General features: G+C 42.8%; 1 protein-coding gene across 2 annotated transcripts in view; it reads right to left on the bottom strand.

Annotated features, from left to right (window-relative positions):
- UNC79 (unc-79 homolog, NALCN channel complex subunit) overlaps positions 1-6117 on the bottom strand; it is a 104110-nt gene extending 97993 nt beyond the window's left edge. For both annotated transcript variants that reach the window (XM_054400252.1, XM_054400253.1), the window contains exons 1-2: positions 6096-6117; positions 566-686 (exon numbers count right to left, since the gene is read on the bottom strand). In XM_054400252.1, coding sequence (XP_054256227.1) covers positions 566-686; positions 6096-6117 — 143 coding nt within the window. The remainder of the gene's footprint in view (positions 1-565; positions 687-6095) is intronic.
- Positions 6118-18664: the final 12547 nt, after the last annotated feature.

Here is an 18664-nt window from a genome sequence, read left to right as displayed (position 1 = left end):
GTACTATGTATTATTACTAAATATCGGAATACATCAAAACCCCAGGTCAGAACAATCCTGCCCTGTGATTGCCACCCAAACCCAGATCTGTATACAAAATTTGTCTCTCCTCATATTTTTACAAGGGACTGAACCAGAATCCAAATGCAACAGCCAGATGAACTATGGCACGTTAAGAACTTAGTTCTACTCATGTGGCTCATAGCTCTAGGATCCTGAGGCACCAGGACTGTCAAGAAGGTCATGAGTATACATATCTGAAACTCCACAGGTCACAAACTCCTTTCTTCACAAGTTCAGCATGTTTGTGCATTCATCTAAGTCTTGGGAGGGCCAAGCAAATGTGTAATCAACCAAGTTTATTTTAGAATCAGCCACTCAATAGCAGCTCAACTGGGCAAATTGGGCAACAGCCACAGAAAAGATTAATTCATACCATTCTTTTCTTACGCTATGATCTGACTCTTTTTGGCTGAGCATTGACCTATTAAATCTTGCATCCAATTCAAACTCAATCAATACCCCCTTATCTCTTTCTTCTTCAAGACCATTAATTAAAACTTACCTCAATAAGGTCTGAGAAAAGTATTTCAGAGTATTTGCAATGTCAGTTCCAGAGGGCACAGGGTAAATATTGTGGAGAACCCGGTTGTGGTATTCCTGAAGGTAACGGATTTTGGAAGCAACTACATAAAAGACAAAAAGCAAACAAAGAAGCTTTCATTTAGTTGGTGGTTTTTTTTTTTGCAGAGTTTGATAGAATCATGTCTGTTCCTACCATTTCTGATTTCTTCATTCATTTAATAATTAAACTCCTATTATTTTGACTGAATTGAATACACCAGTGCAAGAGTGCCAAGGGGAAAGCACAGAAGTGAATGCCTGCATCTGTCTTAGACCAAATGAGTGCTAGCAAATTTTAAAAACAAACAAAACAGTGAAACAACAAAAAGCCACCCCTGCACTTCCTCTATGTCTCTAGGCATCTCAAGATTCATTTATAACAAATGAGTCATTGGATCACAGGAAGTTCATGTGAGACAGATAAATACTTTTTACAGCCACAGCAGAGACACAAGCTAAGACAGCAGAGTGCTTTATTATTTACTGTAGGCCATACATTTACTTCATGCATTATTTAAGTCTTCATAAGGTGAGGGGGATCAAGTGGCAGTAGGAGCTCTACACCTTTACTGAAACCATTTTTTTTGTTGTTTCAGAAGCAATGGTGGGGTTATTTCTTAAGAGAGATCCTTGATCAGTATTGTAAAAAGGGATTACCCACCACAGCTGCATTGATTTACGTTGCCTATATGGCACACAACAGTCTCATGCAGAGACACCTAAGCACACTCAGCTCTTTTTTGCTCTACTCAAATGCACCAACTCTGCTGAGAAACAGGGTGCACTGGCTGTAGCAGAGGACTGCACCAGCTCAGCTGTGCTTTCAGCTAGACCAGTAAGCAGTTGTCATAGCACCACTCAGCACAGACGTAGCCTCAACGGAAGCAATGCTTTTTTTGTTGTTGTTGAAATGCATCGAGACTGTGTAATAGCGAGTTAAAAGGGGAGATGCTTCTGAATTACTTCAGCCCTTAAGCATATGGATTATGATAGTTTCACTACTTAATTTTTACCTTGCTCCTCTACAGGACTCCTTCAGTATGGAAGACAAATTGTACTTTCTGAACAAGCAATCAGTTAATACTTTGTTTTATTCTCATTGTCAATGGTATTCATTTTTTAATAAATGCCATTTAACTCCTCTGCTGAGCAGAAGGATACTAACTTCCTGAGAGGCGTTGCTATGCCTGTTGCTGCTGTGCTATCTAAACATTTCATGAGCATTCTGACTTTTTCCTGTACCACTGACAAGCAAGCTGAATGGGAAGGGATGACATTGTATCCATATTATATAAAGAGTGAAGGACAGACACCAAGAGCAAATAGCCTGGAACTGCTGCTGGAGGCTCAATCTGAGATATCGTGATTGGATTTGCCAGCATACATAGTAGTACGTACTGGGTATCATATCTGCATAATCAATGAGGTTTGGCAATTTCAAGTCACCTGTCTGTCGAATGAGGAACACTCAAATAATCATCAAGTGAATAATAGTATTTATTTGAATTGCATTATGATAAACCCAGTCTTCAGCACCCAATTGGCTTCATCATTGTCATCCTTTCCCCCATTTCCTGCTGTACTGAACAGGACCTCCCATTTTCTGCAGCAAGTGAAGCTCCTACAGACAAAAGTCTCCTTTACAATATTATTCTGCTTCATCACAGGGAGAAAGCTCATGGTGACTAAATAGGGCTGGAGTCCATAGGAAAATGGGAAAACAGCAAGTAAAATGCAGCTAGGGACACTGTCATAAAGCACATGCAAAAGTAATAAACTAAGGATGTAACACCAGGACAATGATTTGGTATTTTCTCAGTTTTAAGTGTTTTACTTCACAAATTTAATTTAAGGGGACAGTAATGGTTAATTAAAATCAATCAGTACTTTTTCCTGTCCCCCAAAAAAATGTAAACTTGTCACGTGGACTCAGATTGCCTCAGTATACCTAAGAGAAAGATCAGAGCCTTTCAGGCCATCACAGAGGCCTGTGGCACATGAACTGTGTTTTGCAAGAGGTTATCCTTGTCTCTGCAAGACCCATCATAAATAGCTTCCTACACACCCCCAAAACCACTGGAGTAGTAAGATTTGGTCATTATATGTTTCACTTCAGATTACGGAAGTTTATTTTAGCAGTTTTCCTTTCCTCGTTCCATACCTCATTCTTTCTACCTCAGTTTTAGTCCCAGGTTTGCAAATCAGTTCACCAGATTATTTAAATGTATACACTTTTTTTTTAAAAACTGTCATGAAGACCCCTATAAAAACTAGTCTAGATTAGGTTAGACTAAGAAAGTAATTACTTCATACATGTATTTTGTGATGCTATTTTCTCTTGCAAGGGAAAAAGGGTATGAAGCTAACCATATTTGCGAAGAAAACAGACAATATTTCACAGTACCCAACAAAGAACATCTCACAATAGATGCACAGCTTACTGGGGCTGCCATGGTTTGCTGTGAGATACCTCTAAGTGAATTGAATTCAAAAAATGTGAAAGATCATGTCAGAATTCAGGTCTAGATATATTTTGGAGAATTGTCTGCCTCTCTACAGCTACTTACTTTCAATAAAGTGTATAGTGTAGCTAAAAAACACTTCTCTTTTTTTAATAAAGGAAATATTTTTTATTTCTATTAATCAGCATTGTCATGCAATTGTATCAGGCAAAATACCAATACAGAAAACTTATTTATAAAGCCCAAATATTAACATTAGCTTTAAGTTAGCCTCACCTCTCACTTTTGTTTCTGAGAACACTGACAATTTCAGCATGGCCTCCCAGAACAGAAAGAACATTCTGACAGCCCCAGAACAAAACTGCCAGCTTCTAAGATACAGAAGTATGTGAACAACCCAGTGTTCCAAGTTTCTAAGTATTCAGAGATATTCTTTAAAAAGGGATGTCACCTTGTGGAAGTACTTAGTCATTGTCATAGGGTCACCACACAGAACAAACTCTTAAAAGAAAAAAAAAAAAAGAAAGTTATTCCAGAATACTTTGCTGGGTATCTCTCTAGGATCTACAGAGGCCTAACTAAACTCTTCAGCATCCTTCTAAGCATTGACACAATCAAGAGTGAGACTACTAGGAGTCTTTAAAGATGATCCTGGTTGCTTCATTGTCCTGGAGAAGAACAGAATGGGCATCAGGCATTCCCCGGTCATTACTTACCACAACTAAATACCAGTTACTGCTATTCAAGGTGAAGAAGAACCAATTTTCTTTGAATAAAATAGAACATCTCAAGCATGCCACGATGACTCAAATGATGAAAGTCACTGTCAATATCACTGGTATAAGATATAAGACGCATATGGTCACAAGAAAGGGAGTCTTCTCAAGATGAATCCCAGGCTGCCACCATTTTACCCATTGTTCACGCAACCTGCCAAAGACCTGTGAGGTAGCCACAGATACATATTTACACCACCACCTCTTCTGTTCCAATAAACCTGATTCCTCATTTGTCATGTTTTGTTGCTGCTCTTGATAAACTGAGACTCATTATGGCTTGTGACTTGACTCCTTCCCAAGACATTCTGGCTCCTGCCTGTAACTCAGTGAGGGCAGAAGCAACAGCTGGGGTTTGAAGGTTTGCCTGGCAGTGATGTATGCACATCAGTATAATCTTTGTCGGAGTTCATCAATCATTTGTTTAAAATGGCAGGTGAGGAAATCTTGAAGTTACGTAGAGACAAAGACATTTGGTAATGCCAGAAGAACTAGTCAGGGAAGAAGCGTTAGTAAACAACATATATTCCGTAGGTTAGAATGCACAGAATCTGTCCATTAACCAAATACTCTACCTGCAGCATCATGAAAAAGAACATCAGGAGGTGGAAAAAACTGAAACCTGGACCCTAAATACATCTTAAAAAGCAACATGGACATGGCAAGCCAAGATGCAGTGTCTTGACCAATACAAAGGGATGAAAAGAAAAACAAAACCAGCCAAGGACAAGTTCACACAGAGCACACCAAAAGCATTAGAACTGGAGGAACAGAAAAGGCAAAATAGAAAAGGAAGAAAATGCCAAAGGCATTGCCAAGAGACAGAAGGTGGCAGAAATTCTTCCACATTAGTGTTAAACAAGTATAATTAATGTATAAAAAGAAAGAAGAAACAATTACAGAACTCAGATGGGGAATAGGGAAAGCAGAAAGTACAAAACTATACAAATCCAAACACTACACACTTTGAGGCTGCTACACAGTCAGAACATTGTGTCTTTATGAGGCTAGAAGTGCCCTAAATTATTATCCATGTTATATTTTAGTAGCAACATCATCCATCACTGTAAATAAGCAATAAACCCTAAAGGAGGAAAAAAAATAAATACAAGTATTCTTTTCCTTAGATCAGTTCAGCACAGACATATGTAAACATAAGGATCCTTTCCCAGTGACCTGGAGGAAGGAGACAGCAAGTCTCAGTATGTGAGGTGCCAGATCACATCATGTCATCATGATCAACATCAATCCAACCTACTGGACACAGATTGCCCAACTCCAACCATGAAACTGTATCACGAGACATGGTAGCTTTGATTAGGGCACCAAGCTCAGCTACCCTAGTATTTTTCTTTAAGCCTCCCATCTGAGCTCTCACAGACATGCCAGTTGTTATCAGCACCAACAACAGTGAGGAACACTTCCATAGTCCAGCTGCTGACATCCCAACCACCATGTCACTTGATCTTGTTCAGATTGGATCTAACCAACATGGTAGTTAAAACACCTGATGCTGCAAGGAGGAATATTAGTCCCCAGACAGGGGGTGTTATCAGCTGGCGGGATTCTGCTAGAAGTCTTTGGGGGCTACAGGAGCCTGCACATAGGCAGGACTCTATCACCCAGTCTGTATTCACCCAGAATGTGAACAGCACAGACAAAAATGACAGCATACCTCCTTTCTCACTATCTCAAAGCAATACCACGTTCAAGATGGCAATGCACGGGTCACCTCCCGCCTCTGCAACTGGATCTCCAGTCTCTCAGGTGGCTGCATCCTTTGGGATAGGGCACACACAGCACTGGCACACCAAGCAGGCTGAACGCTTCCCACCGTGGGGCTGTTAGTCTCAATCTCAACATTCATTCCAGGATGCCTCATTTCTTCCCCTCAGGTTCCCAGCGCTGCATTTGCACAAACACCTCGCCTCACCAGAAGGGCCACCCCGCCAGCCAGGAGCGGGGAGAGGGAGACGAGATGCTCTGAAGGCCACCGCCACCATGCACTTCCGCGGCGGCTGAGACAGAGAGAGCCAGAATGAAGGCAGCCCCTCCTCCCCCTGCACTAGCTGCTATGCGGATGCCACACAATGCGGGAGGAGGCCGGGCAGCGCTGCCCCTCCAGAGCGGCTGACAACCGGCAGAGAGGCAGAGCCATCAGCTGCCCCGCGCCGTCCGCCCCCTGCTCCCCTCGGACAGATCCCGGCCCGCGCCGCTCGGCCCCGCCACTCACACTGCTCCGCCTTAGTGGACATGCTGCCAGCCTGCGCTGCTCTTCAGCCGCTGAGGAGCGTCTGCCCCGACACCGGCGAAAACAGCGACAACCGCTTCGCCTTAGCAGCGGTAGCGGTGCCGCTGCCGGTGCGCTGCCGCAGGGTTGCGGGCCACGGAGCAGCGGGCGAGGGAGGCTGGGCGGGGACGCGCTCTTAAAGGGGAAGCGCGGACAGCGGCCCGGACCTGGGGCGGTTGCGAAGTGGGGTCGGCTTCGCAAAGAAGCTTCGCAAGGGATGGGGCGGGAGGAGTCCGTTCCTCCCCAGGGTAGCCCTGAAGCACCCGCCCCAGGCGGGGACGTTATCCTGCCGAAGCGCCGAGACTGCGGCAGCGCTAGGCCGGAGCTGCCGGCCCGGGAGATGTTGATGAACCCTCACCCCTCGGCAGTCCCCCGGGGCTTCGAGGGTGTTTGGGACTGCTGAGGGGGCTGGTGATGCGCACCTCCCGGCCCGATGCCCCGTTCTGAGAGCAGCTGAGAGAGAGGGAGTACTGAGCTAGGCCAAGGACAGCAGCATTACTCTTTCTGGATGTTCATGAGGCTCTTTCTGCATATGCCGTTTTAGGCTTTGCTTGCAACTCCACTCCACCAACTGGGCTCCAGCTGTATATTTCAGGATGGCACGCACTCAGCTGCCTCTGGCCGAGTTTCCCCACTTGTTTCCATAGTGCACCAAGCATCTCAGGACTCGTGTGTTGAGCTTAGTCCTGACTGTGTCCCTCCCATCACTAGTTCCCAGCTATGGTTACTGCCTCGGGTGCTGTCAGGGCAGGACTAATGTGGGATGGCAAGACCAGTCGTGGAAGTACAGTAATAGCAATATAATTTGTTTGCCATAAGGGAAATTATTTTACCACTGCATGTCCTGGCAGCTTTCCAGATGTCCTGACTTGACCTTATCATTGGTTTCTTCTTTGAAACTTTCCAAAAAAAGTTTTTCAGATCCTCACACTTCTGAGAAAAGTAGTATGGGGGGAAAGTAGTATGTCATAAGCCAAAACATGGGAGCCATAACGTTTATAGATAAAAAGCCAGTTGCAACATACTCTCCTCAAAACACTGGAGTGTGTAAGATGAGTGTGCTTGTGGAAACCTGGCAGTTTCTTTGGCCACTTTTCAATTCACCTCATTGTCAACTTACTCCATACTTCATCTGTTTGTGAAGGTCAATGTTTTGGAAAACACTGATGAAAGTCTTGCTAAAGTAAAAATAAACATCCACTGCTCTGCCCTCATCACTGAGCTAGTCATTTTAGTGTAGAAGGCTGTTAGGTTGGTCAGGCATGATTTTCCCTTTGTAAAACCATGCTGACTACTCCAAATCATCTTCTTGTCCTTTTTTTGGAATCAGTTTCCAGGATTATTTATTCCATCATCTTCCCAGGAAGCAAGGCCTATAGTTTCCTGGATCCCTCCTGTTTGTCTCTATTAAAAATAGGAGCAACATTTACTCTCTTCTGTTTTTCAGAGCTCTCTCCTTGCCTTGGCCTTTTAAAGATAATCAAAAGCAGTCTTACAATGATAGTGGCCAGCTCCCTCAGTACATGTGTGCATCCTATCATGTTCCATTGACTTCAGTATGTCTGGTTTTCTTAAATGTTCCCTAACTCAATCATCCTCTACTGACAGTTACATCTTCCTTATTCCAGAATGTTGCAGTAGCCTCAGAGGCCCTGGATTCCTGAAAGGAGGTCCTAACAGAAAAACCTCAAAGTAAAGAAGATATTGAGTATCATCTTTTTTTCATTTCATTCATCAGCAGGTCCCCTGTCCCGTTGAGCAACGCACCCACATTTCACTAGTCTTCTTTTTGCTGCTGCTGTTCCCGTAAAAGCCCTTCTCATGCTTTTCATGTTCCCTCAACAGATTCAACTCCTGGTGGGCCTTACTTTTCTTAATCCCATCCCTGCATACTCAGACTGTGTTTCTGTGTTTCTCATAGGTCACCTGCCACTGTTTTCACCTCTAACATGCTTCATTTTTATCTTTGAGTTTTGTCAGTTTTGTCTTGTTCATCCATGCAAGCCCTCTGCGACCTGCGCTTAACTTCCTCCATGTTGGGAGAGACCATTCTGGAACTTGAAGGAGCTGAATGTCTGGATGTTAATGTGAAAAACTTCCCTCTTTCAGAGGAATTAATTATAAACAACAGTCTCTGTTTCACTGACTGAAGAGACAATTCTCATATTTGCTTCCTGTGGCTGCAGGGTAAGGCAGGTAAAGTTTGGTAGGAAGCACACTGTGAGCCTTGTGCTGGTTTTTAACTAAACTTTGTCTGCTGTAACAGTGTGTATTGCAGTTACAACATAATTCAAGAATAAATTTATGAAATATACTATAAGAAGAAGTTGCCCAGAGATGAACCCACCTTTTATGTAACGGTTGTCACTTTGAATTACATTTTCAAGTATTCAGCTCTGAACAGGCACGAAATCTAATATTGTTCATTTGGTTTTAATCTCCAAGCATTTACAAATCTACTTTTAGAAAGGTAATCCTTTCTGAAAAATACTAAATCCTGAGCTCTCCTACCTTGAATCATGTACAGAAAATTTCTTGAATTGTTCATAAATTAAAGTGAGTATATGCATGTATATATATATAAAAAAAGTCTGTGTATCTGTTTTCAGGTATATATGTATGCACCTGCATACAGAAATGTTCACTGTTATCAGCTCCTGATACATTCTTACGGTGTCCTTAAAGGCTCAGCTTCCACAGTCAGGTAACTGCATAAATCTGTATTTGAATTTTAACTAAAAGTTAGTTCTTGTCTGACACATGCAGAGACTCAAATGCAAAATAAAGAGTGTTTGAAACAAATAGGGATTTCGATGCCTAAATGAGAGGCAATGACATAAATGCTTTATTTTATCAAACTACACAACACAAAATAAACACTTTTTTTTTTTTAAGCCAATGTCTCCATTTTTTGAAACTTACAATGTCTGTCAGGAGGTTATTATTGAAAACCTGCAGAAGAGGTGGGGAAATGTTTGGAACATCTCAAATTCTCACTCTAATCACTACAGGCTTATGAAACAAAGGAAGCAAGAGAGGGAAGAGTCTGCCTGATGAGCCAGTGGTAATGCCAATAAGAAAATCCAAACATAGCAAATCAACTGGAGCAGGAGAGGGTAAGCTTCTCTGACACTCAGGACTTTTCTGACTACATGGTTCTCTCTGCAAATTTACCAGGCTAACAACCCAGATGCAAGGTGCTTGGTACAGGACTGGAGCCTCTTAACAGCTGCTGTATAGGGGCCGACCTCCATGCTGTCAGATTCAAAGAGCAGATGGATTCCCTGAGGCTCAGACATGTTCATTTGACAGCAATAGTTAGGCCCCATTAAATTTAATTTGTCCCTAAATATTTGCTCTCTGTAAGCATTAATCCTCAAGAATGATGGTGAAATAGATAATCGCTTGAAGAAAAAGTCTATGTGGGATTAAACTAAACCATTAAGCTCAACTCAGATGGGCTACAGCATGTATTCTGGTTCACACAGGATGATTTCTGGAGCTACTCCTCAGGGCTCAGGCACCTGGGTTAACTGGCATGCATCAAGAGACAGTGATGAACAGGAAAGGCAGTTAAGAACAGAAAAAAATCAACTAGAACTTGTGCCTTCGGGGCACAGGCATGCAACTGTTCTGAGGAGGAATGTGAGAGTATAGTAGGATAGAAATGAGAATGGGATAAAAATTAGGATAGAGGATAAGATAGGCTAGGCTGGGAAGGGAAGGGAAGGGAAGGGAAGGGAAGGGAAGGGAAGGGAAGGGAAGGGAAGGGAAGGGAAGGGAAGGGAAGGGAAGGGAAGGGAAGGGAAGGGAAGGGAAGGGAAGGGAAGGGAAGGGAAGGGAAGGGAAGGGAAGGGGAGGGGAGGGGAGGGGAGGGGAGGGAAGGGAAGGGAAGGGAAGGGAAGGAAGGGAAGGGAAGGGAAGGGAAGGGAAGGGAAGGGAAGGGAAGGGAAGGGAAGGGAAGGGAAGGGAAGGGAAGGGAAGGGAAGGGAAGGAAGGGAAGGGAAGGGAAGGAAGGGAAGGGAAGGGAGGGAAGGGGAGGGGAGGGGAGGGGAGGGGAGGGGAGGGGAGGGGAGGGGAGGGGAGGGGAGGGGAGGGGAGGGGAGGGGAGGGAGGAGAGAGAGGAGGAGAGGAGAGGAGAGGAGAGGAGAGGAGAGGAGAGGAGAGGAGAGGAGAGGAGAGGAGAGGAGAGGAGAGGAGAGGAGAGGAGAGGAGAGGAGAGGAGAGGAGAGGAGAGGAGAGGGAGGAGAGGAGAGGAGGAGAGGGGAGAGGAGGGAGGAGAGGGGAGGGAGGGGAGGAGGGAAGGGAGGAGGGAGGGGGAGAGGAGGAGGGGAGGGAGGAGAGGGAGGAGGAGGGGAGAGGAGGGAGAGGAGGGAGAGGGAGAGGAGAGGGGAGGAGGGGAGGGGAGGAGAGGGAGGGGAGGGGAGAGGGAGGAGGGGAGGGAGGGGAGGGGAGGAGAGGAGAGGGGAGAGGAGGGAGGAGGGAGGAGAGGGAGGAGGAGGGAGGAGAGGAGGGGAGGGAGGAGGGAGGGAAGGAGGGAGAGGAGAGGGGAGGAGGGAGAGGAGAGGAGGGAGAGGAGAGGAGAGGGAGGGAGGAGGGGAGAGAGGAGAGGAGGGAGGAGGAGAGGAGAGGGGAAGGAGAGGAGGGAGAGGAGGAGGGAGAGGGAGAGGAGGGAGAGGGAGGAGGAGAGGAGGAGAGGAGAGGGAGAGAGTGAGAGGAGAGGAGGGTAGGAGAGGAGAGGAGGGAGAGGAGAGGAGAGGAGAGGAGTGGAGAGGAGAGGAGAGAGAGAGAGGAGAGAAGAGAGAGAGAGAGAAGAGAAGAGAAGAGAAGGAGAGAGAGAAGAGAGAGAGAAGAGAATGAGAGAGAGAAGAGAAGAGAAGAGAAGAGAAGAGAAGAGAAGAGGAAAGAAGGGGAGAGAGTGAGAGAGAGAGAGAAGGGAGAGGGGAGAGAGGGGAGAGAAGGGGAGAGAAGGGGAGAGAAGGGGAGAGAAGAGGGAGAGAAGGGGAGGAGGGGAGAGAGAGGAGAGAAGGAGGAGAGGAGAGAGAGGAGAGAAGAGAAGAGAAGAGAAGAGAAGAGAAGAGAAGAGAAGAGAAGAGAAGAGAAGAGAAGAGAAGAGAAGAGAAGAGAAGAGAAGAGAAGAGAAGAGAAGAGAAGAGAAGAGAAGAGAAGAGAAAAATAGCAGAAGGATTTCTTTGCTGAAAGAGTGGTGAGACGTTGGAACAGGCTGCCCAGGGAGGTGGTGGATTCACCATCCCTGGAGGTGTTCAAAGAAGCCTGTGGGAGAAGAGAAAAATAGCAGAAGGATTTCTTTGCTGAAAGAGTGGTGCCCAGGGAGGTGGTGGATTCACCATCCCTGGAGGTGTTCAAAGAAGCCTGTAGATGTGGCCCTTCAGGATATAGTTTATCGGTCATGGTAGTTCGGTTACAGTTGGACTCAGTAATCTTAAAGGTCTTATCCAACCTTAATGTTTCTTTTATTCTATGATTCTAAGTTGTCAGCCATGGCAGAAGTGATTGTGATGTGATCAGAAGCTTGGCTGAAGCTACAAACCCATATCAGTTATGCCACGTGGCACATGACAAAATTATTCCAGTCATCACTGTCTTGGGTTAATTTAAAGTGAGAGACTAAGCAGTAAATATCTCTGAGTCTTATTACTGTGATTCCCAACAGAGAGTAGCCAGCTTGTGGTGTTAATGCTTATTCTTTCTCTCCCCAATTCTTCAAGAAAAAAACAAACACACATCATTAGGAAGTACAGTGGCTATTTGGCTGTATTTACAAACCTGTAATTTTCTTCTTCTGGAAATTACTTCGACTAACTCTGTGGATGTCAGCTTTATTATTACATTTGTCAGTATCTGTCACTGTAAAAAATCTCTGATAAATGCCCTCAATTTCTCATCTAGTGTAATCTCATTAGCCTCTAAGTGAACAAAACAATTTGTTGCCATAGCAGTGGAGTATTGAGAAATAAATGGTGACCTGCATAAAGAACCAGCACAAACCTGATAAGCATGTACTAGGACAGTTATAAAATCAGATTGGCTTTACTAGCTCTAAGAAGCACAGTATTTGTGACAGTACCATGCCTTGTTTGTGAAAGCTAGCATGAACCTGACTGAATCAGATCTTCCTCCAATAAACTGAATTATTTTCTTACTTTTAATCTCAGACTTGTGCAGAATTTACTATACCACCTACCTACATGGCCAATGTAAAAGCATATTGTATTGTTAATAATGTTTTAGGAATTAGAATGACAAGTGTCAAAAACCTGCTTTCTTAAACCTGTCTCAGCATCATGACTTAAAGGATAAATCATGAACATGGAAGACAAGAATCCCAGAGCATAATATTTATTTTGCTTTAGTATTTATACACTGAAGTAAAGATGTTTGGGAAAGGCCTCTGCTGGGCAAAAACTGTGACAGAAGGCATGAGAATTTCCATGAAGGAAGTGAGGAGAAAGCATGTGACACTCAACACTTATAATGTCCTCAGCATTTTACTGCATATATACCATGTTTGTGACCCATGCCAGGGTGCAGACATCCACTCAGTAACAACTAAAGTTGACTATTACTCGTGTGCTTGAATTCTACCTTCCTACTAGCCAGTAAGGTAGCTAGTCTCTCCTCCAAATCAGTTTGTTCAGGAGATATGTTAGATGAACAGAAGGGTGGGTTATCAGAGACTAGAGCCTTGGTGTTAAACACAAAGTGAACTAAACTGACAGAACTGGGGCAATCTTAGTGTAGTCTGTAGGAAGGCTGCTGCAATTTACACAGGAATGTAGATATTTTTTTCATCTGCAGATCCTTACAAATTGTCAAAGAGATATGTTGCCCTATCTATAGTAAATTTAAGCCTACTGACAACTGCTTAGTAGTCCCCAGCTACTCTCTGCAGACCTGGTATGTGTATGGACAATTAGCTGAATACTACTGGGTCTCTTAAAGTATAAAGTCCATCCATTCTTGAGAAGAGGAAATAAAGTGGCTGAAAGGCATCATGGCCACTTTTTCTTCTACATACTCCAAACTGGAATGAGTATTTTAACATAAATATGTACTGCAGCATATAACTACAATCACAAGCCATGTGAATATTCCCAAGTTTAATTCAACAGAAGACCTGTTGAACTGAAATGGCTGTTACTTATGTTCCTATGAAAGGACACTTCAGCCACTCATTCTTAGGCATATGAGTTACCTGTGCTATACCACCTGCAGCCAGCTTACAGCCAGCTTTGGCACATCTGCAAGAGATGCAAACCATTGATGTACATGTACAATGAAACACAGCAGGGAACCTTCCTCCAACAGTCTGTTTCCACCTCCTCCTAACCTGCTGCCTGATCTTGGGCAGACACTTCATGTTTGGACCTCTCCACCTGTAGAATTACAGGAGGGTGGCTCATGCTTCTCTTTGCAAAGCACTCCATTGATGTTTGTATGCAAAGCACCGCATCACTCAGAGATCCCTGAACTAGCAGGGAGCCCTGGCATGGTGGTACCTGGCAGGCTGCAGGCACAGTCATTGCTGCTGAAATGTAAAACTCACTGACAATTTTGACCCAGGCACCACCAGCATGCATTTATCATCTCAGCCTGGATGAACTCTGGCTGGTTTAGGCTACGAAATAAAAACTTTTTCACTTGGTAAAGCTTATTTAGCTCACTCATACCATGCTAACAGCAATAAATATGCCTGCAATGACCTGGCTTCCTGCATTTTCATCTTGGTTTTATATTAAACATGGGATTTCTTTTTCACTGCCTTTCATCTAAGTGCAGTTCTCGGTGCTAAGATCACATAGTCTGAGTTTGCATCATAACTAAGTAATCTTATTATTTGTGAATGTAATTTAAAAGGACAACTACAGTGACTGAAAGATTGTCTCTTTCTGATTTAATTATAACTAGGTGAGAGATGAATAACGAAATCAGATGCAGGACAAGCAGGCACACTGAGATGTTAAAAATATTTTTTCACAAAACATACTGCAAAACAGCCTTACTGATTTCAGTGGATATGCTCCTGGTGTGCAGAAGCAGATCTCAGTAACAGATTCCCAGATATATTTCAGTTACTGCCATGAGTTTTTCTCTGGATACCAGGAATATAGGCGCCTGCCCAAAACTTTTCAAAATCTGTGGGAAACATTCCGTGTACACAACTGGGCTTCAGATCAGGCTACTCAATTCAATGACAAAGCTGTATTTTTTTTTTTTTTCCAAATAAACTACTACTGCTTTCTTTAAATAATCAGGGTGCTTCCCTTCTCACTCTGGGACCTCCAGTTGGCATTAATAAACTGAAGGAAACAGAAAATTTATTTGACAATTATACTTTAGGAGTACAGCAAAAACACTTTTACACATTCATAGCTCTACTTTCAGAATCTGTTTTTATATTAGATACTATAAATGACTTAAAGGATTATAAATCATATTGTGCCAGTACTTAAGCATCATAAAAGGTTAATATTCTGTGTTTTTTTAAGACAGACATGAAACCATTAGAAGACATAACTTTATAACATACATTGCATAACGATTATTACTTATTGCGCTTATTTCAGATATATTCTAGACTTCAAAGTATTAACCATAGCATTCATTATAAATATCAAATGTGGGAAAAGCTCTCAAATGTCACAAACTTTAATCTAAAAATTGAAAATAAAGTGAAATATTTGACAACACGACCCGCAGAAAACATTTTCTGGTGGAAAAGTAGAGTGGTTAGGAGAATACACCAAAAGAACACATCTAAAGGTTCAACTTCTAAGAAAATAATTTTAAGCTCTCAGAGTTGTTGTCTGAGATTAGAATAAATGAAAGTACTAAATAATTTCTCTGTATTTTCTCCCATTTGTTTAAAGTTTTGATCGTACCTGATGACTGATCCATGCACACTTAGCTAGTATCATTTCCTCACACCTTAGCTGAGAGGTCAGATTCTCTAGCCATTGCTACAGTGATGCAGGTTATAACATCCTCATTGGTGCCAAAGCAAAGCACTTCCCATTAACATACCCAATGGTAGCATCAACCCTCTGGTGCTGCAATTTACTTTTGTCCTCATCTGTTTCTGGGGGGAAAATGCAGATGTATGGCCATTTCACTGGTTTTAATTCATTATGAGACTGGTTGTTTATTTTATTTAAAAAATTGAAGTTAGTGTGCAGGAAGGTAATGCTGGGCCATAGTTTTTGTGGTACACAGTTTCAGAATATCATCTGAATAAACTGCACAGAGAATCTTTGCTTTCCTTGGGCACTGTGGCAGTTTAGGCTGGGTGCCCCCTGCCACTGCCGCATGAGATACACCTCTGGTGTCCTGGGTGCCTGCCCACTGGGGGTGGACACAGGAAACGGCGTATTTCTACCCATAAATCCTGCGCCCTATAAAGCCATCTGCAGAGTCATCCTCTTCCTCTTTCTTCCCTCTCTGCTCCCATGGGAGATGTCCTCTCTTATCGGGTAATGCCGGGGGAGTATCCTCAAGGCCTCTTAGGCCTGTCTAGGCCTAATGCCAGGAGGAGAATGGAGGGGGGGCAGTCTCAGACCTGGCCAGCCTGAGACTTGCCTAGCAGCGGGAGGGGGAAGAAAGAGCCCTGGGGGGTTTGGGTTTACCCTCAGGTGGGAAGAAGGGAAGGATTGGGAAGCTTTGGGAATTAATGTAATGGGCTCTGTACGCTTTGGGATACTCTTTGTCACTATGCTTTGTAGTTTGTAGTTCTCTGTAGCTTCACCAATTGCTTTTCCGTTTAAACTTTCCATCACTCTCCAATCCGTTTGTGTGAGTCTCATTGTTTTGTCCCTTTCGGGGCCAGAGACGATCTGTGTCTGGCCCCAAACCAGCACAGGCACTGAAATCAAAAACCTTATTTTAAAGAGAATGGAACATACAGGACCTTGGCACATGTTGAAACTTCTCTGAAAATTATCACTCATTGTCATTAATCTACGGATCTGCAGGATCATCATTGTTTTTTGAATTAAAAAAAATTTTCAAGCTAATTATAGACATCATTTTGCCTTGAGCATTTACCTTCATTGTATAGATCTCCATTTCTACCAATGTGCACCTAAGATGTGAATCTACCACGCAATCCCTTTCTTCCTGTACTGATTTTAAGAGTCTGCCTGTTCTAACAAAGATGCCTTGGTTAAGTACTGACGTTTGATGGAATGAATCCATGTCTCACTGTTGCCAGGCTCAAAAAATCAGCAAGGCTTTCATGATTGGCATGCGCTCTCTGCATGGACCCAGCAATGTCCCTACTAATACATGAAAACTGGTATTTCTAATAATTTGTGAATTCACCAGAAAGAAAGGCTGGTCCATTATATTACTGCAAGTATTGCTTCAACATTTAATAAGCCTGCACCACATATTATGTATACACAACAAGAAACTACATTCTTGATGTTGTCAGTGTATTTCCCTAAGAACAATGAATACAATGTCACTGACATAAGAAAACAACAGATCTGATTGCAAATACTTACAAATACTGAGGATGAACGCAAAGACAAAAGGAGAGAGAGGGGAGCAGTGAGGGAGGTTGTGAGAGTTAGAGCCTGCTGCTAAAGTTCCTATTCTCAACTCCATTTAATTTTAGAAATATTAATGGAAATGGAGAAGTCATTCTCTATCAGTGTCTCTCAGAGATCAGTTAGAGGTTACATCTGGGCACTTAGGTAATGCAGAAATTGGGAAGCTGCCCTTGCCTGACTGCCAAGGTGTATAAGATTTTAGGCTGAGTTCACATCCAATTGTCAGAAACTCATTCACCACCTAAACTGTATTTATGACACATAAAAGCTGAAGAGCAAGTGGGTTCATCCCTCTTGCTGCAAGACTGTATAAAGAGAGAAAGAAGTGAATGATTCAGTTTACCATCATGTAGAAAAAAAGAGAACCCCTTTGATTTATCATCCTAGCAGAGCACATAAGAAAAAATGGAGAGAAGTTTCTAGCTGGACAAGCTGAGGGCAATAACAACAATATCGTGCTTTGGCAGTGGGGTTGGACTCTATCTCTGGAGGTCCCTTCTAACCCCTAACATTCTCTGATTCTGTGATTCTGTGCTTTGGTCGAGAGCACAGCACTTTAAAAACAGAGACATGCCCCTAGGTTTTGAATGACTGTACTAACAAGGAAAACTCCACAAAATGGAGTTTGCTTAACAGAGGCCTGATTCTCTCCTCCTGAAGTGTAGGTACGTTGTACCAATGATGCCAGAGAACCCAGAGAAGGTTTGGTATGCTGTTGCTTAAACCTTATTCAGAAGGGCACCACACTTTTTGTCATTTAATTCAAGCTCAACTTGATGAACAACAGCAGAAATAAGCAAACTGAGAAAAAAAGAAACCCCATTATATATGAATACATTGATCTTTGTTGGAATCAAACATATTCAAAAGCACAAATCTTACCAAACATTAAATCTTCTGTTGCTATTTTAATGCATACTATGCTTCTAATTTAATTTTTATGGCTTTTTATCATATCTTTATTTGTTTTAAATTCATAAGGTAATTTCTTGTGAATGCTGTTTCATTTTCTGTGCAATTTAAACCTCTGATAGCTTTTGGTCTTCAAGACCTATTTCACACTGTAGATGGCACTAAATCATTGCACAACACAAAGCAGACTCAGTTACCTACATCTGGTTGGGTGTACAGTGACCTTCTACTTTTTTTGTTTACTGATGGGTAAAAATTTTATCCAGCTAAGAAGCATGAAAAACAATGTTAATCTTGCTTGGGACAAAAGATATTTTTTATGTTTTGACTGGTGTATAAAATACACTACATTTTGGTTCCATAAGCTCAAACAATAGAGTCAACTGGTGGAAGAGATGGAAAAGAGAGACTGTTTGGCACAGCTAAATGCCAGCAAGGTCCTATCTCATAATCTGAGCCTCTGAGTGGTACAATGCTGTAAGACTGCTCTAGGATGTGCTGGGAACCTGGCAGACAGTCTAACCAACCAGAGACTGAATGTGGATTTTCCTGGGTAGTGCAGGGGTAATAGCAGAAGACACTGCTTTGTTTCTGGCCACAGTTGTTCCAGTGCAAAGCAACTGGTTTTGAGAAAGGCTGAGCATTTTGCAAGTTCTTTCAACAGATATTTCTGTATATGGTAAGGACCTAAACTGGATGCTGCCTTTGTTTACAATCACAAAAATAATCGATATATTGCTAACACTGGTACAAGCAATTAAATGATTAATTCCTCTGAAAACTATTCTACTTTCATAAAGGGCCTATATTGCAATTTGGGGATTCATCCTACATCTACCAGTCACTGATAATATTCCTATAAATTAAATGAGGCATTATCTTTTCATCCTTTTTCATGAGACACCAACATTTCAAAACTTTACCACTAACAGTATTTGACTTTTCCTGTCTGTTTAAATGAAAATGAGACTCCTCAGTTTGGGTTTATTTTTGGGCTTCTTTTGGCAAGGGTTGTTTTGGTTTTAATTT

The sequence above is a fragment of the Indicator indicator genome, chromosome 4 (genome assembly GCF_027791375.1).
Source record: "Indicator indicator isolate 239-I01 chromosome 4, UM_Iind_1.1, whole genome shotgun sequence".
Lineage (NCBI taxonomy): Eukaryota > Metazoa > Chordata > Aves > Piciformes > Indicatoridae > Indicator > Indicator indicator.
The sequence above is the reverse complement of the archived record's forward strand: the minus strand, read 5'-3'. Positions and strand labels throughout refer to the sequence as shown.